Consider the following 23,743-nt stretch of genomic DNA (forward strand, 5'->3'; position numbering starts at 1 on the left):
CGCTAGCACTCCAGAGCCATTGTCCCCCCCAAACCCCACAAAGATGGCAGGAGGGATGCCCACTCCCTCCTGCCACCGGACACCCCCTCCCGCTCCAGGCTCCCGTGCCCCCATACCTTGAAGTTGGGAGCAAAAGGTACTGAAAACACCTGCTCCTGTTCCTCCTGTGATGACACTGGGGCCTTAGGCCCTGATTGGCTCAGATGCCTCAGGCTCCTCCCTTGGGAGGGGCCTGAGGTGTCTGAGCCAATCAGGGACTTCCTTAGGAAGGAGCCTAAGGAAGTCCTTGATTGGCCAAAACAAATGGACATTACACCTAGTGGACATTACACTTTTGAATCGAACGCATGCTAACAAATGCAGATCTCAGCCTGAGAAACTTGAAAAGTAACACTAGCATAGCATTATCAGAGGAGCACGCCCTGAATTAAGCTCCTACCTCACTTTGGAGATCATAGGCTTTCTTGGCCCAGGCTGTCTTCATGTCTTCTGGAACCACAGTGTACTCGTGGAGCTTCTTCCGGTACTCCAGATCACTAGCCAAAGCCTGAGCTTTCTTGGCTTGCCGTAGGTTTACCATGTCCATTGGAAGGTGGAAGTGGGTCTTACTCTCTTCAAAGCCTTTCTTATACGCAATCTGGTATGCAAAACATAGCCCTTTACTAACAGAAGTGTTGGAAGAAGGCAGCATGTCAAGCCAACGGGTCCTCACCAGAGCGACAGTACGTACGTGCCTACGGGGTCGTTTTACTGCAGTTCATTAAGCAGTGAGCCAAGAATTACAAGGTCTCCCTTAGCACACATTATTTCCCACATAATTACTGTATATAACAAGCTACTTAAATTTATTCACCAATTGTCCACCTAAAGGTACAGAAAACTGATATTTGTACGTCTAAGGGATTCAAAGTGGGTTTGGATAAATTCCTGAAGGATAAGGGGATTGAGGGGTACGGATAGAAGTAGTGATAGGTTATGGGATGAGTTCAGGGACCACTGACAGGTCATGGACCTGATGGGCCGCCGCGGGGTGCGGACTGCTGGGCGCGATGGACCTCTGGCCTGACCCAGCGGAGGCAACTTCTTATGTTCTTAAGTGTACACTTGCCAGTAGGGCACCTATTTGATAGCCTACAAATAGGTATTCAAATGGCATAGTGTGTATTTGTAAGGGAGGTGGGATTCCACATGGACAGAGCTGACATTTTGGTAGGCAGCTTATAGAATACAGTGGGTTGCCCTGCTTTATGGCATGTGTAAACGAGGGCTCCTGAGTGAGGATGCGGCAGATTGAGAGGCAAGTTTTCTATATTGACAACTGGGTGCCTAGTTGTCCGTCCAGAACAGGCTCTCACCCCATGTTATTGAAGCGAATCAACGAAGGTTCCCTTTTATCGGATTGCCCCCTAATTGCATAGTGTGGAATAAGACAGGGCAAGGGCAACAGATAATGCAGATCCCTTAACATCGTTTCAGTAGGCATGAACATAAGGATTGCCGCTGCTGGGTCAGACCAGTGGCTCACGCGGCGGCCCCCAGGTCAAAGGCCAGTGCTCTAAATGAGTCCAGCCTCACCTGTGTACGTGTAGTTGAGCAGGAACTTGTCTAACTTTGTCTTGAATCTCTGGAGGGTGTGTTCCCCTATAACAGACTCCGGAAGAGCGTTCCAGTTTTCCACCACTCTCTGGGTGAAGAAAAACTTCCTTACATTGAGTCCCTGAAGGGTGTTTTCCCCTATAACAGCCTCCGGAAGAGCGTTCCAGTTTTCCACCACTCTCTGGGTGAAGAAGAACTTCCTTACTTTCGTACGGAATCTATCCCCTTTCAACTTTAGAGAGTGCCCTCTCGTTCTCCCTACCTTGGAGAGGGTGAACAACCTGTCTCTATCTACTAAGTCTATGCCCTTATTGTGGTGCCACGCAAACCTCTTGTAGCTGCCACCCCAAGTTCACTGCCACAGTGATGACCAAGACCCTTCCAAGGACTGTCTATGGAGTTCCTGCCCAGGTGGCAACCCCTAATGCGGTGTGTAGGTGGCCCCATTTGGGGTCATGATCCACATAAACAGAAGTCCTATTGTTGCCCGTTATAAACTGGTCAAAGCTGAATATTTGCTTAGCCGGATAAGTTAGAACTGGCCAAAAAAAACCCTCAGATATATTCAATGCCATTCACTGGAAATGGTTCGGCATTGAATATATCCAAGTTGAGCACCAATGTCAAGTGGGCAGGGGTTGAATATTGGGCCCATACCTTATAGAATACCATAAGTTACTCAGTGGCACAGCGAGAGAAGGAGGTGCCCAGAGCGGTGGTGCCTGGCACCGCCACACCTGCCGCACCCCCTGCACTCTTCCCCGCTATGTGTGCCCCCCACCTGTGCTCCTCTTGAAATCTTGGCCGGCAATGAGCTGCACCTCTTCCATGCTCCTTGTGTTGGCCTCGGCTCTCTCCCTCTGATGTCACTTCCTGGTCCCATGGAGAAGATTTCAAGAGGTGGGGTGGGCAGAGAGGACGAGAGGTTCTGGTGCCAGTGCCCAGGGACATCCACCCCCCCACCCTCCCTTACTATATCACTGAGGTGCACTTCAGGGCATACTTGGGCACCAACAGTTGTGACTGCCACTGACTTGGTGTAACTGTCGGCACGTAACCTATAGGTGCACCCATGCCAGTGTATACTGATATTCCATAATGGCATCTTGGTGCCAGGATGCCATTCTAGACTTGGTGCTCAGTGCCCTTACTGTCTGCAACAGCTGAGGACAGATCTGATGGTGTGTAAATACGCCAAGTTATCTAGTGCCAGGCTGGAGATTTTGGGACGGTCCTTGTTTTCTGATCATCCCATCTTAATGCATTGTGGGGCTCGAAAATGGATCAGGCACTACAAATACCATAGTGCAGTGGGATTAACGTTTAAAACTAGGACTGCCTGGAACTGAGTAACTTGGCATCTCTGAGTGTGTGAAGTACCCTCATCAGCAAACCTCAGCCCGATACAAGATTAGACTCCAGTCCTGGTTTTCCAATATGAATGCCGATGCAGGCTGGTGCATTTTTCTCCGCATGCCTGAGTGGGCTTTGGAAACTTGTGATGTCACAAAACCACAGGCTAGGGATGGAGAGAGGGTCCTGGGAGAGAAAGAGGACCTCCAACCACCTTTTAGGTCAACACATTAAAACTGGAGAAAATATACCAGAAAAATGCAGGAAATGCCAGTGAAAGTGTGAGGGCACTATATAAAAATGAGGGAAAAGATGCCTTGATCTCCACTTTTCTTCACCACAGTGTCCAATTTGGATGCCTCCCCTGCTAAAATACTGATTTTGTTGAAGTCTACAAAATCCGGAGTGGAGTAGAACGGGTACGAGTGGATCGATTTTTCACTCCGTCAAAATTTACAAAGACTAGGAGACGCTCGATGAAGTTACAGGGAAATACTTTTAAAACCATAGGAGGACATTTTTTTTCACTCAGAGAATAGTTAAGCTCTGGAACGCATTGCCAGAGATTGTGGTAAGGGCAGATACCGTAGCTGGTTTTAAGAAAGGTTTGGACAAGTTCCTGGAGGAAAAGTCCATAGTCTGTTATTGAGAAAGACAGGGGGGATCGGTAGCACAGAATGTTGCTACTCTTTGGGGTTCCGGAATCTTGCTATTCTTTGAGATTCTGCATGGAATCTTGATACTCTTTGGGATTCTGGAATGTTACTATTCCTTGGGTTTTGGCCAGGTACTAGGGACCCGGATCAGCCACCATGAGAACGGGCTACTGGGCTTGATGGACCATTGGTCTGACCCAGTATGGCTATTCTTATGTTCTTATTTCTTTTAATTTTTTGGCCTGACTGCACTCATTCCTAATCTGTCTTTATGTGTTATTCCACCCCACCACCCCACCACCTTTAGTTCAAATCTACCACCTAAGAGAAGATATGCTGTTCTACTTCACTGCCCACTTTGAACACAAGGTCACTGAAAACCTGAAAACACGCCATCTTTTACAACTAAGGACTTGGGACAGAGTGGCTATGTGATGCCATTTCTGGAGGGAACAAAGACTCGGGCCATTCCTCGTTTCTCATATATTTCCCAATTATTTGTGGTAGCTGCAGTCCTTGCTTTCGCCATTGGAAATCTGCACCCCGGGCACCCTGTTCCAGGAACTCCCGCGAATCTTGAAAAACCGTGAATACGGTTTTCAGCGGGGGAGACAGGAGAGGGCAGCCGGAGAGGCAGGAGAGGGCAGCCGGAGCGCCGGTGAGTGAAGGAAATCACTCGTGGTATGCTCCGACCGCCTCTTCCTGTACTAAAGTCGGGCCTCACCAATCAGGAGCTGTTTTGACACGCAGGAAGAGGCGGTCGGAGCATACCGCGAGTGATTTCCTTCACTCGCCGGCACTCCGGCTGCTCTCTCCTGCCTCTTCGGCTTCCAAAGTTTTGCCTAGAGAGAAGGATGAGAAGTACCTCACTACTCAAGTTCGCCACCTGCAGGGAGTGCAGAAGCCTGGAATCGCTCGCACTGGTTGCTTTACCCTTTGTCTTCTCGTAGTCTTCTTTGTACTTAATCTTCAGAAAGGAAGAGAAACGATAGTTAGTTTTCCACCTGGCATCCGGTCTTTCCAAGAATCCTAAAAAGCTCCGTGGCACAGAGGAACGGCCTCCGTTTCGGAGCATTTAAAAGGATGATTTTATGGAAGTAGAACGTGGCGCTACTGATCCCATGCATTAGAACCAGGGGGCGCTATTTAGCAAGCGGCTTAGCGTAAACACTAACCCACTCTTCTACGAAACTGCGCTATGAGTGTCGGGAGCAGTGCGGGCCATTCAGCACGGCTCCCCGCGCTAGAAACTGCTAGCGCAGTTTCGTAGAAGAGGGGGGTAAGCTGAAGTACTTAGTGAGCTGGTGCCTTCATATTTTTTATCACTCAACCAGATTTATTTAAAAACTAGCATTTTAGCCCGTTACATTCATTACAGTAACGGGTTCTAGAATAGCCCCACTTATACCCTAACCCTAACCCTTTACTTACCCGAGGCGGCAGCAGCAGTTCCTCCCTCAGTGCCCCAAAGCAGCAGTGGTCCTACCATTTCCATCTCTCCTTTTCCCCCTTTCACACCCTCTACCATCTCTCTCTGACCCTGTTTCACCCTTTTTTCCTGTCCCCCTCTGTCCTTCCCCAAGACCATCTCTCTCTCCTGCCCCCTCCACACTCCCTGAAGTCTAGCTCTCCCTATCCCCTACCATCTCTCCTGGTCCCCCTAGTAGCCCCTCTGTCCTTCTCATCCATTTGTCTCTGTCTCTCTCTCCTTTCCTCACTTGAGTCCAACATCTCTCCCTTCTGCCACTCCCTCCACCAAATCCATCACCTCCTGCCTCTGCGGAGCTCTCACAGCTCCTTCTCATCCTCCTCCAGCCAGGCTTCAGCCATCTACACTGGCTTCGGGCTCGGCTGCCGCAGCCTGCAGCTGCCGGCAGCCACCATGGCCGACATCCACCTCGGGGGGGGGAGAGAGAGAGAGATTCTCGTGTGCGCCGGGAAGGGTAGGAGGGGGCCACGACGGCGGCGAAGTTACAGTGAGGGAGGGAGTAGAAGTGCGCATGCACACTCTTGCCCGCAGGGCCCTACAGCTCACGGAAAATGGAACACGCAGGTGGGAGTGCGCATGCGCGCTTAGGGTTTTATTATCTTAGATTTATATACCGTATATATCCTATACGGTTTACATAACATGCACAAATATTGGACAGCACATACAAGATTGATTCAGAATATCTATCACAGTAAGGCATTCGCAGCTAATTACATTACACAATATCTCGTCATAGGAAAGTATTAACCAACAATTGCGTTTTCAACATTTTCTTGAAACCTAATCTCTCGGCAGAGCACTCCAAAGCGTTACACCCCCCAACTGACAACACAGCGTCGCCAATCCTGGAGCGAAAAATTTTCCAAGACACCAAAGAGGCAATTCTGGGACTGGGCCCAGGGCAGGAATTAAGGAAAGGGGGACCCCTCTCAATTGCTCTCCTCCCTGCCCCCCTCCCCTGATTTTCCCAGCCACCAACTCTCCCTTCTTCCTCCTTCCCTCATTTTTATCATTTTGATATATCACCAATCGAACCCATCAGGGCAGTTTACAATATAATTGCACAAAATAAAGCAGAGTAAATTAAAAAAAAAAAAACGACATTACTGGAGAAGGGAGAATAAAGAAGAGATGATTCAGGAAAAGAAGGGGACGTAGGGGTTCGTCATGTGGCCTCCCATCAAGCATTCCTCCCTTCATTTTTAAAATCAGCTGCTCCGTGGACCGGGATGTCTTTCCCCTTCTCCCCACCCGGTTCCAAAGCCCCTTTCATCTGTCAAATTGCGAGGAGGTTGCCAGCGTGGCAGCGATTCTCCAACGTCGCCTGCATTCTCCTTGGCACTGCTCCTCTGCCATGGTCCACCCAAGTGGAAACAGGACTTGGACAAAATTTTGGTTGAAAATGTGGTATAATGATAGACGTCCTAGAGGTTTGGGCATCCCCATGGCCTGGACGTCCAGATAGAGGATTTTAAAAATATATATTTCTAAATATATGGTGGTTTGCCTTTCGAAAACAGGCATTTTCTTAGTGCTGACTTTGGACGTCTAGTGCCATGTGTCCAAATCGGACTTAGACGTATGTTTTGAAAATGCCTCTCCACATATGTTAAGCAGGTATTTTCAGAATAGTACTGCTAGTACTGTGTTTCCCCCAAAATAAGACCTACCCCGAAAATAAGCCCTAGCATGATTTTCGGGGTAGGTCTTAATATAAGCCCTACCCCCGAAAATAAGCCCTAATTGTAGGCAGCCATGGTTCCCCCCCCCACCCCGCCCTTGCCACAACCCCGCAGCCGAACCGCCAATGACCCTCCATCCTTCCCTCCCAACCAATCCCCGCCAACCGCAAACATAAATACTTTGCTGCAGAGGAGCGTCGGGCCAGCGGCACTCGCAGGCTGCTTCGCAACCTTCTCGCTGGGGCTTTCTGTGTGCCGCATTACTGATGACATCATCAGTACACAGACGGCTCCAGTGAGAAGGCCGCGAAGAAGCCTGTCAGTGCTGCTGGACCGACGCTCCTCTGCAGCAAGGTATTTATGGTCGCGGTCGGCAGGGATCGGTTGGGAGGGAAGGATAGAGGGTCATCGGTGGTTCGACTGTGCGGCGGGGGCGGCGGGTGCTCAAGGGTTCTGCTGCACGAGGGATGGGAAGGATGGAAGCTGGGCAAAGGGTTCTGCTGCATGAGGGATGGGAAGGATGGAAGCTGGGCAAAAGGTTCTGCTGCACGAGGGATGGGAGGGAGGGAAGGATGGAAGCTGAGCAAAAGGTTCTGCTGCACAAGGGGTGGGAGGGAGGGAAGGATGGAAGCTGAGCAAAAGGTTCTGCTGCACAAGGGATGGGAGGAAGGGAAGGATGGAAGCTGGGCAAAGGGTTCTGTTGCACAGGGGGATGGGAGGAAGGGAAGGATGGAAGCTGGGCAAAGGGTTCTGCTGCACAGGGGGATGGGAGGAAAGGATGGAAGCTGGGCAAAAGGTTCTGTTGCACGAGGGATGAGAGGGAGAGAAGGATGGAAGCTGGGCAAAAGGTTCTGCTTCACAAGGGATGAGAGGGAGAGAAGGATGGAAGCTGGGCAAACGGTTCTACTGCACAGGGGGATGGGAGGGAGGGAAGGATGGAAGCTGGGCAAAGGGTTCTGCTGCACAGGGGGATGGGAAGGAGGGAAGGATGGAAGCTGGGCAAAGGGTTCTGCTGCACAGGGGGATGGGAGGAAAGGATGGAAGCTGGGCAAAAGGTTCTGTTGCACGAGGGATGAGAGGGAGAGAAGGATGGAAGCTGGGCAAACGGTTCTGCTGCACAGGGGGATGGGAGGGAGGGAAGGATGGAAGCTGGGCAAAGGGTTCTGCTGCACAGGGGAATGGGAGGGATAGAAAGAGGCTGCAGAGGGAAGGCACAAGGGGATGGGTGAGATGGGAGGAAAGATGTTGCACATATGGGGGAAAGCAAAGAGGAAGAATTGGGGTGAAGGAGAGGAAGGGAGAGATGATTATGTACATGAAAAAATAAGACCTACCCGAAAATAAGACCTAGTGCCTTTTTTGGGCCCCGAATGAATATAAGACACTATCTTATTTTTAGGGAAACACGATACTTAGCGTGGGTATGTGCACACAAGCACACTTCAGGGCTAATACTTTAAACATTTATGTGCATAATAAGGGCATAATTGTTGCATCTGGGTATCGGTTTAGAGCTACTCAATATTATTCCACTCCTGTATATAAAGCCTTACAAAGAAAGGTCCTGAAGAAGAGATTTCCTTGCTATCGGAGGTCATTACTATAGGCCAGGGGTAGGCAATTCCAATCCTCGAGAGCCGGAGCCAGGTCAGGTTTTCAGGATATCCAGAATAAATATGCATGAGGTAGATTTGCATCTCAAGGCAGCAGTGCATGCAAATCCATCTCATACATATTCATTGTAGATATTCTGAAAACCTGACCTGGCTCCGGCTCTCGAGGACTGGAATTGCCTACCCCTGCTATAGGCAATCAGTATATTCATGTTTCTTAAAATCTGATATTCCGCTACATCTTTCACAAGTTCTCAGCGGATAACATAAAAGTACAAATACATGTTAAAATAAGTTGTTATCTACTGTAAATGAAAATCAAAATGAACTCCGTTGTGTATAGAAAAGACCTAAACTCATTCCTATCCAATCTCACAAAACCAAAATAGGTCAATTTCCCGTTCACCCTTCAAATGGACAAATAGGTTCATCTGGAGTAGCGTCGACACCTCCCCCCCCCCCCTGCATCTTCGGAATTCAGCCATGTCCGTCTTACCTCACTGGCTAGGGCTCCTGAGGCTTTGGCGGTCAGTAAAGGCAGGGAGTCCAGCCTGATCTCGAAGCCCTTCCCTCTGGACCTCTCCCATCCTTCTTTGTACTTATTCTGACAAGAGAAACAACAGACACTGGGTTAAGGTCTTGGCCGCTGCTATTCTTGCAGGAGATAGCAGCACACTGAGGAATAAATGAGATTTGGGGCTAAAATGCCATGGGCGCCAGCCGCTGCCGCCTCCTTTTAAGCAGGAGGTAATTTTTCGGCTAGCACACGCTAATCTTGTGCGTGTGCTAAAAACACTAGCTCACCTTAGTAAAAGGAGCCCTTTATGTCACCAACATGGGAATGTAAAACTTTCTGTTAAGTCGACTGAAAAATTGAAGACATAATTTGCTCCAGAGATATTCGGGCTTTCAATCTGCTACGGGATGATGTGTTTTGCAATGAGTAACGTTGTACATCCTCAGTTAATTTTTTTTCTAATCCGCATAAGGAAAGGGATGGGATTTGACTGATATACCACCTTTCCATGGTTACATTCAAAGCAGTTTATATATTAAATGCAGGTATTTATCTTGTACCTTGCTGCGCTGCATGCTTGGACTGATCCGCCTGGCTCGCTACGTCAGGCTCCATCAAAGCCAAACTATAAACCCGCTTATTTGAAGCTGCATTTAAACACTGACCCAACCAACATATCTGCCCTTAATAGTCCCCTACCCTACCACCTTTTAGCCCCCTCTGTGTGTTTGTCATAATTAGATTGTAAGCTCTTCAGAGCAGGGACCGTCTCTTGCATGCACAGAGCTGTGTGCGCCCGGTCTCCCAGGCTCTATCGTTGGCTCTCTGGCTGCCCTTAGCCAAACGTGCCTTCAGGGGCCTCAGGCTTGCGTTCAAATCTTTGCACAACTTGGCGTCGGGCTACATGACGGCCAAGCTTTCTCCATACGTGCCGAACATGTCCCTCCACTCCCAAGATGAAATACATCTCAAAACGCCCCCCTGGCCATGCTCTTCAACTGCAAACTGCCAAACGATGTTTCTACTCCTGCTTCATACTGACCCACTGAAATCGACTGCCCCCACAGATCAGATCCCTTGAAGGACTCCTCAACTTTAGGAAAACAATAAAAACATACCTGTTCGCCTAACTCCCCTGCCCACGACTGATAAATTAGAAAGAAATATATATTGATACTAGTGTTTAAACCCGTTACATAAACGGGTGCTAGAATATATGTCTGTCTTTCTTTCTGTCTCTCTCCCTGCCCCTGCCTCTGTCTCTTTCTTCCTTTCTTTCTGTCTCTCTCCCTCCCGCTGTCTGTCTTTCTTTCTTTCTGTCTGTCTGTTTCCCTAGCCCCCTTTGTCTGTCTGTGTTTCCATCTTTCTCCCTGCCCGTCTTTCTTCCTTTCTTTCTGTTTCTCTCCCTCCCGCTGCCTATCTTTCTTTCTCTCTCTCTCCCTTCCACTGTCTGTCTGTCTTTATTTCTGTCTGTCTCTCTCCCTGGCCCCCTGTCTGTCTTTCTGTCTCTCTCCCTGCCCGCTGTCTTTGTTCTCGTGCGCTGCCTGCCTGCCTTTCTGTCTCTCTCCATGGCCCCCCTGCCTGCCTGCCTGCCTTTCTTTGTCTTTCTCTGTGGCCCACTTCTGTATCCCCCCCAAAGCAAACTAAGATTGCTCCCTGCCCCCCAGCACACCCCTCCCCCAAAGCAAAGCAAGTTCGCTCCCTGACCCCCCTTTACCTCTCCCCCGACTTCCCTGTTCATCAGCAGCATTTCCCTTCCCCACCCCACTTCCCTGTGCAGCAGCAGCAGTATTCCCATCCCTCCATTTCCCTGTGCAGCAGCATTTCCCTGCCCCCACTCCACTTCCCTGTGCAGCAGCAGCAGCAGCATTCCCACCCCACTTCCCTGTGCAGCAGCAGCATTTCCCTCCCACCCTTCCCTGTGCAACAGCAGCATTTCCCTCCCCCCACTCCCCTGTGCAGCATCAGCATTCCCTCCCCATCCATTTCCCTGTGCAGCAGCAGCAGCATTTCCTTCCCCCACCCTACTTCCCTTTGTAACAGCAGCATTTCCTTCCCACCTTTTCCTGTGCAGCATCAGCATTTCCCTCCCCCCACTTCCCTGTGCAGCAGCAGCATTCCCTCCCCCTCAATTTCCTGTGCAGCAGCAGCAGCATTTCCCTCCCCACACCTCACTTCCCTGTGCAGCAGCAGCAGCATTCCCTCCCCCTCCATTTCCCTGTGCAGGAGCAGTATTTCCTTCCTCCCACCCCACTTCCCTGTGCAGCAGCATTTCTGGCCGGCTCCCTTACCGTTGCCGAAGTTATTTGGTTGTTTTTTTTTTAATTGTAATCCACCCTGTATACCATGTTGGGCAAAAGGGGAGATGATAAATTCTTTTAATTAAATATTAACATAAGGATTTACATATAAGCACAGAGATCACACCTGTACTACGTTTACTTTGATGTTAATGAATTTGTCGTGTTGCTGTCACTCACCTCACTAAAGAGTTCAGCATTGGCTCTGGCCTTGATCAGATGAGGGACGTCTTGCGGTAGGGTATAATTTGTCTTGGTTTTTTCATACTGAGCTCGATAGTTTAGCTGCCATACAATGAGACAGAAAAAGCATAAGCTACTTGTTGGGTTTCAAGTTTCAAGTTTATTACATTCTGATGAAATGCTAATCATAAATTCTAAAGGGCTCATAATCAAAAGAGAAAAATGTCCAAAATCCGGCCTAAGTCGGCACTTGGACGAACATTGTCAAAATACATCCAAGTGCCGATAATAACACCGGGTTTTGGACATATTTAAAACGACCTAGGCCTGAATTCACAGTGCCGCTGAACATCCATAGCTAAATGGGGTGCTTCAGAAGGAGTGTCAAGGGCGGGAGTTGGGTGGGATGTGGGCCGGCTTAGACACAGTCGTACAGCATGCATAGGAAAGCCTAGTCGTCCAGCACAGAGGCGTCTTAAGCCGTTTTGGTGGTGGGTTAGGGACCCATGGAGAGGAGGCCCCATGCCCATAAGCCCCTGTAGTCACTGCATTGATACTGAAACATGTGTACTCCCCTATACACCCCCAAAACCTTTTTGTACTGGCATTTAAGTGGCTCCTGCAGCCATAAGGGCTATTAGGGTGGTAGATAAGTGAGTCTAGGGGATTCTGGAGGTGGTTTGGGGGGGCTCACCGTGACCTATAAGGGAGCTGTAGGGAGGAGAAGACATGGCACCCTTTTTGTGAAGTTCACAGCAGTGCCCTGTAAGATACCCCACTATTTAGGTGTCATGTCTGGGTGTTCAGTCCATGACTTTGCAGACCCCTCCCACGTCCAACAGGGCTTGTTCTAGGCGTTTTTTGACGTGGACGAAAAGTTAGATGAAAATGTGGTATAAAGATGGACGATTTAGCGACTTGGACGATCAGATCGGCATGGCGTATATTTAGATGATTTTTGAAACAAAAAAAAATTTGGCCGTATTTTTCGAAAATGTGTCCTAGGCTGTTTTTTACTTTGGACAACTTGCGACTTAGACGAAAACAGACTTAGACGTTCCTTTCGATTATGCCCCTCCACGCGTTTTAACAATTAAAAATTAAAAAGGGGAACAATTAATAGACTTGTTAATGACAAGACGTAGCATACATAAAATCAAGAGGAGAGTAGAAGGAATACAATTTAAAAAGAAAAGAGTACAATTAAGGTTAAAGACAAAAGGGCAGTGAGGGAAATCATATTAAAAGTTGCATGGGATCAATACAGATATCACTTTATGGTTACATAAGTCTGCGATCATGTTGGCTATAGGAAAACGAGAAGTTAGAATTATTTTTGGCCAATGTATTCCACATTCAGTTCCAATGGGCTTTGGTACATTTGCTACGGGAGAATCACTACTGCGGATTTGTAAAAAGAGCCCTTGGTGTAAGAAGCATTTATAACATTTGTCCTATGGGACAACATTTTCACTGCCTGTGCTTCATTCAGTCATCAAATAGAGTCATCGATTATTGTAGACCACTTCTCTGTTAGTGTCGGTCTCTTATTTTGCAAAGATATTAGGAGTCAACTTCTAAGACAACAGCTCTCTACGCGTACTGTCTATAGGAAATAAAATGAGAGCTTCTTAGACAACAGACAAAAATGCCTTGGCAGCTCTTGTATTTTAGAGGAAAAAGGAGAACTTACATTACTCAGCTGCTGAGCATTGATCTTGGCTCGAATTATTTCGCGAGGCACCATGGGCGGGGAGCTCTGGGCGCCTGCAGCCGCTGCCGACGGAGCTCCACCACCTCACCGACCCAAACCGCCGAGTTCAGGCCGGCCGCGAGTGCCTCGCGGCTGGACCTAATTGTGTCCCCCTCCCCCGGAGAAGGGCACAATTGCTCCATACGCGACCTAGCTAGAAAAAAGTGCCGGTTAGATGAAAAAATACAGTAAAATACAGTTTTCTTAAAGGGAAACAACCCTCCAGACCGGCACTACCTCAGGATTTTTTTTTTTTTTTTTTTTTACAGAACAGACTCCACAGGCTCTCGAAGCAATATGCCTTGCTTGATTTAGGGGGCAAGGCTTACTGCTGAGGCTCCTCTAAAAAAATGTGGGGAGGTGGAGGAAGTGGGGGGAGGGACCCCGCTCGAGACCCGCCGGGTTTGACACCCCCGAGGTCGGACGGACCCCCAAACAGGGCCCGCCCAAGCTCCGTCCAGCCAAAAACAGGGACTATAAACCCCCTAAACAAATTCCAACAGCCCTACCAAGGGAGATGGATACAGATCACTCAACACCTGCTGGAGACTGAAAGAAGACTGAGGTAAATAGAGAAGGGAGTATATTATATACTGTCCCACAGTTTTGTTTTCAGTCTCCACCTGCTGGTCATGATTGGATATATACCCATTCGTAAAGATTAACCTCTACTGGTCTGGAGAGTGCTAAAGAAAGGAGAACTTACATTACTCAGCTGCTGAGCATTGATCTTGGCTCGAATTATTTCTGGAGTGCTCGTTACAGAGCTGTATTTCAGCTTGTCTATGCTCTGTCTGTAGTTTACCTAAGTAGGGTGAAAAAGAAAAGACACCCTCTTGTTAATGGCAAGGCACAATCCCGTCCCTTCCCCACCCATCTCATGTCCATTGCTTTGCATTTCCGGGTTTTAACATAAGTAAAATGGTGAAGTAGTCATGTTAGTCCACTTCTAAAGGTAATATATAGAAATACAGCAAACCATAAAGGAAATAAGGTGATATCTTTTTTATTGGACTAACTTAATGCATTTTCTTTGATTAGTCCTCCCTGTTTTTCACCTTACCCACCCCTTCCCTTTTCCTGTGAGACTGCCATTGGAATGCTTTTTTGTTTCACTTATATATTCTGATATTCGTCAACATTTGCTTATTTCTGATCTGAAGAAGGATTACGCTTGTTGCAGGATTCCGGGTCTCACTGCGTCTTTGTCAGGTAGAAATCGACGTTTCAGCCAACATGCTGTGGCTTTCTTCAGGGTACGCTCTGAAGTCTACAGTGTGACTGTAAATAGTGGGTTCACTGACCTGATTGGGAACAGGGCAGTCCACCAATTTGAATTTTGGTGGGAAAGTCAGAAATTTGAATTTTGGTGGGAAAGTCAGTTGGTCTCTTTTTTTGTTTTTTTGTTCCATAGATATGAAAAGTCTCTGGTGGGTTTAAAGATGTTCTCCCTGTGGAGCTAGGTTACATGTTCTCTCAGGGTTTCCCCAGCTGGTATTGTACTTGTTGCAGGTTTCCGGGTCTTGCTATGTCTTGTCAGGTAGAAACCGACATTTCAGCCACCATGCTGTAGCTTTCTTCAGGGTAAGCTGTGAGGTCTACAATTTGTCTTTGTAAATAGTGGGTTCACTGACCTGATTGGGAATAGGGCCAATATGAATTTTGGCGGGAAAGTCAGTTGGTCAGAAATTTTAATTTTGTTGTGAAAGTCCATAGAATGTAAACGTCTAACCCCAACTCCATGGGATGAAAATCTTTAAACCTACCAGAGACTTTGCCATTCTATGGATTTTCAGAACAAAATTCAAATTTCTGACCAACTGACTTTCCCGCCAAAATTCATATTGGCCTTATTCCCAATCAGGTCAGTGAACCCACTATTTCCAAAGTCACACTGGAGACTTCAAAGCATACCTTGGAGAAAGCCACAGCATGGTGGCTGAAATGTCGGTTTCTACCTGACAAAGATGCAGCAAGATCCGGAAACCTGCAACATGCACAATGCCAGCTGCGGAAACCCTGAGAGAACATCTAACCCAGTTCTGCGGGGAGAACATCTTTAAATATGTCAGAGACCTTTCCTTTCGATGAACTTTCACAACAAAATTCAAATTTCTGACCAACTGACTTTCCCGCCAAAATTCATATTGGCCTTATTCCCAATCAGGTCAGTGAACCCACTATTTCCAAAGTCACACTGGAGACTTCAAAGCATACCTTGGAGAAAGCCACAGCATGGTGGCTGAAATGTCGGTTTCTACCTGACAAAGATGCAGCGAGATCCGGAAACCTGCAACATGTACAATGCCAGCTGAGGAAACCCTGAGAGAACATCTAACCCAGTTCTGCGGGGAGAACATCTTTAAATATGTCAGAGACCTTTCCTTTCGATGAACTTTCACAACAAAATTCAAATTTCTGACCAACTGACTTTCTCGCCAAAATTCAAATTGGTGGAGTGCCCTGTTCCCAATCAGGTCAGTGAACCCACTATTTACAAAGTCACACTGCAGACTTCAGAGCATACCCTGAAGAAAGCCACAGCATGGTGGCCGAAACGTCGGTTTCTACCTGACAAAGACGCAGCGAGACCCAGAAACCTACAAGCAGCACAATGCCAGCTGCGGAAATCCTGAGAGAACAAGAAGGGTTACCTTCGAACGCTAATCAAAAAATGCATTAAGTCAGTCCAATACGAAAGGTATCGCCTTACTTCCTTTATGGTATGGCTTATTTCTATGTATAAGGTTTCACATAGAAACTGTTACCATAGCACCGAGCTGTTACCACACATTAAAAAGCTTCTTTAAAAGGGCAATTCTATAACACAGAATTTTTTATTTGGGCACCTATGTGACAACTTTCATACGTATCTGCACCAGAAGTAGCATCCAGGCATGTTAGTGGACCTAAGCACCATTCTATGAGGGCACATGTAAGTGCTGTGATGTGCAATGCAAAAGGAGCATGGGCGTGTCTTCTAGCAACCTGAAATTTACAGAATACTGTAAGTTACGCCCACTCTTGCCACCTTTAGGCGTACGAGAGTCCGGAAGGATGCTCAAAGAGGATATGTCATATGGACTGATATTTGCTATAAGACAGTATCTGGCATGTTACCAGGTTATCTTACTCCTCATTTTACTTTGACTTATACTAACAAGAGTTCTCGAAGAATACACTTGTTTGCATATCCCTCAATAAAATGATGTCATTATAAAAGGTTCCTTGAGAGAACGTTTTCTTTTCAGGCGGCCAAACGGAATTTATGGCTGGCCAAAACTGTGTTAGAAGCTTCTTCTTATCTCGATTTTAGAAAACAGTTAAAGTCCACCACTCGTTGGGTAAAGAAGAACTTCCTGGCATTTGTATTGAATCTGTCCCCTTTCAACTTTTCCGAATGCCCTCTTGTTCTTTTATTTTTCGAAAGTTTGAAGAATCTGTCCTTCTCTACTCTCTCTATGCCCTTCATGATCTTATAAGTCTCTATCATATCCCCTCTAAGTCTCCTCTTCTCCAGGGAAAAGAGACCCAGTTTCTCCAATCTCTCAGCGTATGAGAGGTTTTCCATCCCTTTTATCAAACGTGTCGCTCTCCTCTGAACCCTCTCGAGTAACGCCAAATCCTTCTTAAGGTACGGAGACCAATATTGGACGCAGTATTCCAGATGCGGGCGCACCATCGCCCGATACAATGGCAGGATAACTTCTTTCGTCCTTGTTGTAATACCCTTCTTGATTATGCCTAGCATTCTATTTGCTTTCTTAGCGGCTGCTGTGCACTGTGCCGTCGGCTTCAACAGGCTGGGTTTTTAATGTATCTTATTCTTTTAACTGTTGTTTTCTTCTTATATTGTATGTATTTCTTTTATATTATATGCACTTAATTTGTCGAATCTCAGACGATTTGCATTGTTTGTACTATGCTTAACTGTTGTGAAACCCTAGAACTCACGGGTATGGCGGTATATAAAAATAAATTATTATTATTATTAAATTATTATTATATTTATATATGTGTTGTATTTAATCAATAATCTGCAACGCCATGCCGTCACAGTCCGATGTGCACCGTTCCCTCCCCCACTTTCTTCTTTTGCATTTAGACTTACGCCAGGTCTATGGCTGGCGCATCTGTGGGTGTCCCAGTAGCAGGTTACCAAATCAGGACTTTTGGGCACCCAAATAGCAACATCTGAAGGTCCTCTCTGTACTTCCTTCTTCCAGTCCAAGCAGCTGGGCAAGCGGCTGCAGGTGGTGGTCCTCACGCTCCTTGTTTGGGGTGGTGCACCCCCCCCCCCCTCTGCTCTGAGAACTGTGAGGTTCATCTGCGGTCACAGGCACATGGGTTACACTAGTATTTTATCATGGAATTTGGGTGCCCAGATGCCATGATAGAAAAGGCGCTCCTCGCTGTGGCGTAGCAAGGGTAGGAGGCGCCCGGGGCTGTGGCGCTCTCTCTTCCCCCCCGCTCCTTCCCAATCCCCACTCCACACTCAAGCTTTCCCTTCCCCACCATATACCTCTGTAAATCTTCGCCAGCACGAGTGGCTTCGCCAGCTTTGGGTTTCTCTCTAATGTCACTTCCTGGCCCTGTGACCCGGAAGTGATTCAGAGGGGAACCAGGCCAGTGTGAGCAACAGGCAGGAGAAGTTGCTCGTGCTGGCGAAGATCTGCAGAGGTTCGGGGTGGGTGGGGGGGGAGGGATGGCGCGAGTGCGGTGGGATGGAGAGGTGCCGGCGCCCCCATCGAGGGGCAAACTCACAGAGTTTCCATCTTTATGTTTCCCACAGCTTAGTAAACTTGTTAACTCCATAAGGAAAAGCATGAAGGTAAAAGGCCAATACAGACCCATCAGAACTGCAAATTCTTCTAGAACTACTGTAGAGAACTGATGATTTTTTTATTCCAGTATACTTATTTCTCCCACAGGTCTTTGTGTCAAACACACCACAGGACACAATTATAATTCACAGCAGGAAACGGTTACCATTGGACAGCATTAATCACCCCCTTCTACCTTCACAAAGCCATAGTAAGGACTCAAAACCAAAGTTGTCAGATCACATCAAATGAAAAGAGGCATAATTCTAACGCCACGGATGTCTAATTATTTCCTTTCGCAGTGAGCCTTCATCATTTTACATTCAGGTGGAATATATTTACAGACAGGTGGTCCTAACAGAAAGGGTTCAGATACTTTCTGAAGAGCCCGAACGCTGAGAAATAATTTATTACCACAGATTAGAAATAAAATCTTAGTCACCAGGTGCCCTTTCCTGATGTTCATGGGGATTTTAAGTACAGGAATGTGCTCTACTTCTTTGCTGAAGCCTACAGAGTTTGCAGGAGTCATCTAGTGGATAAAAATAAGAACATAAGAATAGCCTTACTGGCTCAGACCAATGGCCCATCTAGCCTCACAGTGGCCAATCCAGGCCTCACAAATACCTGGGAGAAACCCAAAGAGTAGCAACACAAGAGGGCACCCGCTCAAACTCAAGGGCGGAAAATTTCATGGCGACACCAGAAAGTATTTCTTCACAAAGAGAGTGGTTGATCATTGGAACAAGCTTTCAGTGCAGGTGATCGAGGCAGACAGCGTGCCAGACTTTAAGAATAAATGGGATACCCATGTGGGATCCCTACGAGGGTCAAGATAAGGAAATTGGGTCATTAGGGCATAGACAGGGGGTGGGCAAGCAGAGTGGGCAGACTTGATGGGCTGTAGCCCTTTTCTGCCGTCATCTTCTATGTTTCTATGTTTCTATGTTTCATTCCAGAGCTGAGATTGTGATGTCATAATGCCTCATTCCACCAATGCCTAAGAGCCAATGTCACCAGTGATGCCACAATGGCTTGACTCTCCTATAATTTACTCACATAAGAACATAAGAATAGCCTTACTGGGTCAAACCAATGGTCCATCACGGTGGCCAATCCAGATCACTAGTACCTGCCAAAAACCCAAAGAGTAGCAACATTCCAGAGCTGAGATTGTGATGTCATAATGCCTCATTCCACCAATGCTTAAGAGTCAAACTCATCCACGATGTCACAATGGCTTCATTATCCTATACTTGGCTCACATAAGAATATATTGGGACAGACCGAAGGTCCATCAAGCCCAGTATCCTGTTTCCAACAGTACCCAACCCAGGTCCCAAGTACCTGGCAGAAACCCAAAGAATAGCAACATTCCAGAGCTGATATTGTGATGTCATAATGCCACATTCCACCAATGCCTAACAGCCAAACTCACCAGTGATATCACAATGGCTTTGACTCTCCTATAATTTGCTCACATAAGAACATAAGAATACTGGGTCAGACCAATGATTTATCTAGCCCAGTACTCCGTCTTCACAGTAGCCAATCCAGGTCACAAGTACCTGGCAAAACCCAAATAGTAGCAACATTCCATGCTACCAAGCAGCAGGCGATGAACCATGGAAGCCACAGTCCAAAATCCTGCTTCTCCCAGAAGCCACATCACATTCCACTGCCTCAAGTACAAACTTAGGGCTTGATTAACTAACTGGGCTACCACAATAGCTCTTTAATTGTATATAGAGCAATTGTATAACATGAGGCCCATAGCAAATAAGCATGGGAACACGCTTTTGCAAATCTATTTTCTTAGCTAGGTCACGTATTAACTGCTGGTGGGGCAGTACACAAAAAATAAAATTATTATTATTATATTTCACCTTGAGCTACCAATGAAAAGGTGTATGCTAAATCCCAAGATATACAGTGGCATAGGGATACCAGATGTCTAGATTTCCCCAGATATGTCCAGGTGTCCGGACGGCTTTTCAAAACCCAGCACTTTGTCCGGGTTTTGAAAAGCTTCCAACATATTGCCATCAGGCAGGAGGGCCGCTTGGTAGAGGATGGGCTGGGGAGGGCTTCAATGGCTGGGAGGGTGTTGATGGACCGGAGTGAGCTTTGACGGAGACTTCAGTACCGGGCAGAGCTTTGGATTTGTGCCCAGAAATAGCTAAGGCGAAGAAGAAGAAAAAAAGCCAACACATTTTCAGATTGAATCAGGTTGGGCAGACTAGAATCGACCATTCGGGTCTTTATGTGCCGTCATCTACTATGTTACTATGTCATGGAATGTACTTTTCTACTGATCAATAGTTTAGATTTTATTTTCGCATGAAAATGGCTTTATAAAATTACCTCTGGGAGAGCATAACCCTGGTTGGAGGACACCTTTGCAGTAATGCATTTCGCATTTTTTTCCCCTGGCACAGAAGCCTCGCTCTTTGGAGCTCTGTGGTCTGTCACTGTTCAGAATACTTACGTCCTTCAAAGGAATCAGCTTCCTTGTGGTCTGGTAGGAAGGCGTGATAGTGGCTGGGTAATTGTAATCAACATCTTCGTCTTGATGCTTATAATCAGATTTGTAGGCAATCTGAAACATGAAAGAGATTTACTTCTTATTTCTAGTTCTTATATACAGTCAAAGCAGTTTAAATCACAGTAACTACAGGTCTCCCCCCCATATTTGCGGGTTCAGTAGTCGCAAATTTGGTTATTTGTGAGTTGCTAAAGCACCCTACCTCCCTCATCTCTCCACACCTTACCTTTAAAGCCTAGTGGTCTAGCGGTGAAGCGAGGCGGGAGCGATCTTTCTACGCTCCTGCCCTGTGCAGAGCCACGCTAAAAATGGCTTCCGTGAGTTACCGCGGTCTCGTGAGACTGCAGCAGGAACTCACGGCAGCCATTTTTGATTAGGGCTCTGCACGGGGCAGGAACGTAGGAAGATCTCTTCTGCCCTGTGTCACCTCTAGACTACCAGGCTTTAAAGGTATGGTGTGGAGGGAGGCGGGAGGGGAGGCGGGAGGGGAGGCTGGAGTGGATCAGTGTCGGCCCTACAGTTATTCGCAAACTTTTGTTATTCCACAAGGGCCTGTTCCCCTAACCCCCATGAATATGGAGGAGGAAGTATATCTATCACATTCCGAAAATACACTGTACACCCCCATATAATGGACACAATCTAATGCGGGATCACTTAGGGGGGAATTCATGAAAGGGCGCTAAATGCTAAAGATACCCATTATATTTCGATGGGTATTTTTAGCGTTTGATGAATCCTCCACTTATAACGCTGTCAAGGACTGGGCCCACTTTATTTTTGTTATTGCATATTAACTGTGGACAAACAAAACAAGAAGACCCAACATTCCACAGAAAAAAGGAGCAATCCCAAAAGAAAACAAAGTGTGGAAAACACAATGTTCTCGACTGTCCTTTTGTTCTTCCCAAAAGTCTTCAAACAATATTAGAAGCTTGTCCGCATTAATCGTGTTAAAAAACAAACGGACCCGACACGGAACCATGTTTCGGCTGAAAAGCCTTCCTCAAGGGTCCAATCTTGAGTAGGATATTTTTTGAGTTGTGGAACTGAAAAGCCAAATCACGAAAAACACGATGTGGAGAGCAAAATGGAAAGCTAGTCGCTATTATTTGCCATAAGATGTTATTTGGATTAGCTCCGCTATATCTCCTCTCTCATTTTAAATGGTACCGTTCGACTAGGCCTACTGGTTTATTTACTTTTCCTAATCCCAAAAATTGCCGTTCTAAAAAATATTTTGATCGATCTTTGGCTTATCAAGCAGGTAAAGTTCAAGTCTGGTTAGACGACCTGATTCAACAATCTGCATCTTATTGCACCTTTAGAAAATTGGTTAAGACCTATTTGCTCTTGATTGATGACTATGTCCTAGTTTCTTACTGTATTTTTCACTGTTGAAATATCGTACTGCTTTTCTGTGTGCTTTGCATCATCACTGGAATGTCTAGTCCTCTTTATTCTGTGAACCGCCTAGAACCATTTGGGTGTTGGCGGTATTGAAAAATTAAGTTATTATTATTATTATTATTACACAGTTGAGCTGCTGTGTGACGAGTGTAGACCCCATATAGGACTCAAGTCTGGAAATGGCATCCAAATTGGAGCACCCTCAAAAAATGTACGCTACGTGCTATCCTATAAAGCAGTGATTCCCAACCCTGTCCTGGAGGAACACCAGGCCAATCGGGTTTTCAGGCTAGCCCTAATGAATATGCATGAGAGAGATTTGCATATGATGGAAGTGATAGGCATGCAAATTTGCTTCATGCATATTCATTAGGGCTAGCCTGAAAACCCAATTGGCCTGGTGTTCCTCCAGGACAGGGTTGGGAACAACTGCTATAAAGAACACTCAAAGCTGGGCATACAAATTCTAGAAACGTCCCTGACCCGCCCATATCCCTCCCATAGCCACGCCTCCTTTTCAGATTTGCACGGAAAAATCTACGTGCACACCTTTATGGAACAGCAGCTCTAAAGACGCACGTGTAAATTCTAATTATTGCTAATTTGCGCCGATAATTGATTGTTAGAGTCCAATTACTGGTGCTAATTGGCTCACACAATTTTGAGTGCTATATATTAGGAGGATAATGTGGGTTCATTTTTAGCATGATCAAATGCTTTGGACCCCAAAGCCCACGTGATATGGAATCTGCCATGTACATACAGACACAATAAAAATAATAACAAAAGCCATTAAAATTAACTAAAATTTGACATTTCTCAATCCAACAACAACAAAAATCCCATAGATTCTCAGAATAAAACCATCCATCCTACAAAAGTCCAGTTCAAACATTTGGAAACAGAAAAGTCTTCAAGTTCTTCCTAAAGGTTGAATAATTTTATTCTCAGATCTAATATCTGAAGGGAGAATGTTTGTGCTAAAATTGTGATTGGTAAAAAAAAAAGTAATAGAATATACTGCATCTTATATTTTAAAAAACCCAGAAAGTAAACCTAGTGTTTTATCACTAAAATAAATTACTTTTAAATTAGGGGATATTTATAGCATTTTGTTGGAGCCAGTAATTAAGTCCACAGTAAAGAGAAAACTCTTCTGCACTGACTAAGCAAGATCTGCTATCTAAATCTTGAACATAAAAACATCAAAATGATCATGCTAAACCAGACCAAAGATCCATCTAGCCAGTATCCTTCCAACAGTGGGCAATCCAGGTCTCAAGTACCTGGCAGAATCCGAAAAACAGAAATATTCCATGCTACTGACCCAAATGTCTACTTTAATAACAGTTTATGGACCTTTCCTCCAGAAACTTGTCCAAACTTTTTAAAATTTTCATGAAAATACTCCACAAGTAAGCAAAAAGAAGGTAACAAATCCAGCGCTCGTAACAAATATCCATCTCAATAAAGACTCCCCGAATTTGAAACTCCCATAGCATTTGCTACCTTCTTTTTGCTTATTTGAAGAGAAGTGTTTTTTCATTTCTTCTTGACAATTATTACTGTACTAGTTTTTTAGCCCGTTACATTAACGGGTGCTAGAATAGATGTGTAGACTTAGGCATTTGTTTCTCTCTTTCTGTATGTGTGTCTTTCTTTCTTTCTCCCTGCCCCCCTTTCTTTCTGTCTTTTCTTTCTGTCTCTCCCCCCTGTCCAGCAGTAGCCCTTCTCCCTTCCTTTTACCTCCCCTCTGTCCAGCAGTACCCCTTTCCTGCTCCTCCTGTCCATCAGTAGCCCTTCTCCCTTCTTTTTACTTA

General features: G+C 46.3%; 1 protein-coding gene across 3 annotated transcripts in view; it reads right to left on the minus strand.

The window, feature by feature from the left end:
* NRAP (nebulin related anchoring protein) overlaps positions 1 to 23,743 on the minus strand; it is a 139,344-nt gene that overhangs the window by 81,853 nt on the left and 33,748 nt on the right. For all 3 annotated transcript variants that reach the window (XM_033943727.1, XM_033943728.1, XM_033943726.1), the window contains exons 14-19: positions 20,457 to 20,567; positions 13,852 to 13,950; positions 11,390 to 11,494; positions 8,889 to 8,996; positions 4,471 to 4,572; positions 440 to 637 (exon numbers count right to left, since the gene is read on the minus strand). In XM_033943727.1, the coding sequence (XP_033799618.1) occupies positions 440 to 637; positions 4,471 to 4,572; positions 8,889 to 8,996; positions 11,390 to 11,494; positions 13,852 to 13,950; positions 20,457 to 20,567 (723 nt within the window). The remainder of the gene's footprint in view (positions 1 to 439; positions 638 to 4,470; positions 4,573 to 8,888; positions 8,997 to 11,389; positions 11,495 to 13,851; positions 13,951 to 20,456; positions 20,568 to 23,743) is intronic.

The sequence above is a fragment of the Geotrypetes seraphini genome, chromosome 4, assembly GCF_902459505.1.
Source record: "Geotrypetes seraphini chromosome 4, aGeoSer1.1, whole genome shotgun sequence".
In the NCBI taxonomy this organism is placed as follows: domain Eukaryota; kingdom Metazoa; phylum Chordata; class Amphibia; order Gymnophiona; family Dermophiidae; genus Geotrypetes; species Geotrypetes seraphini.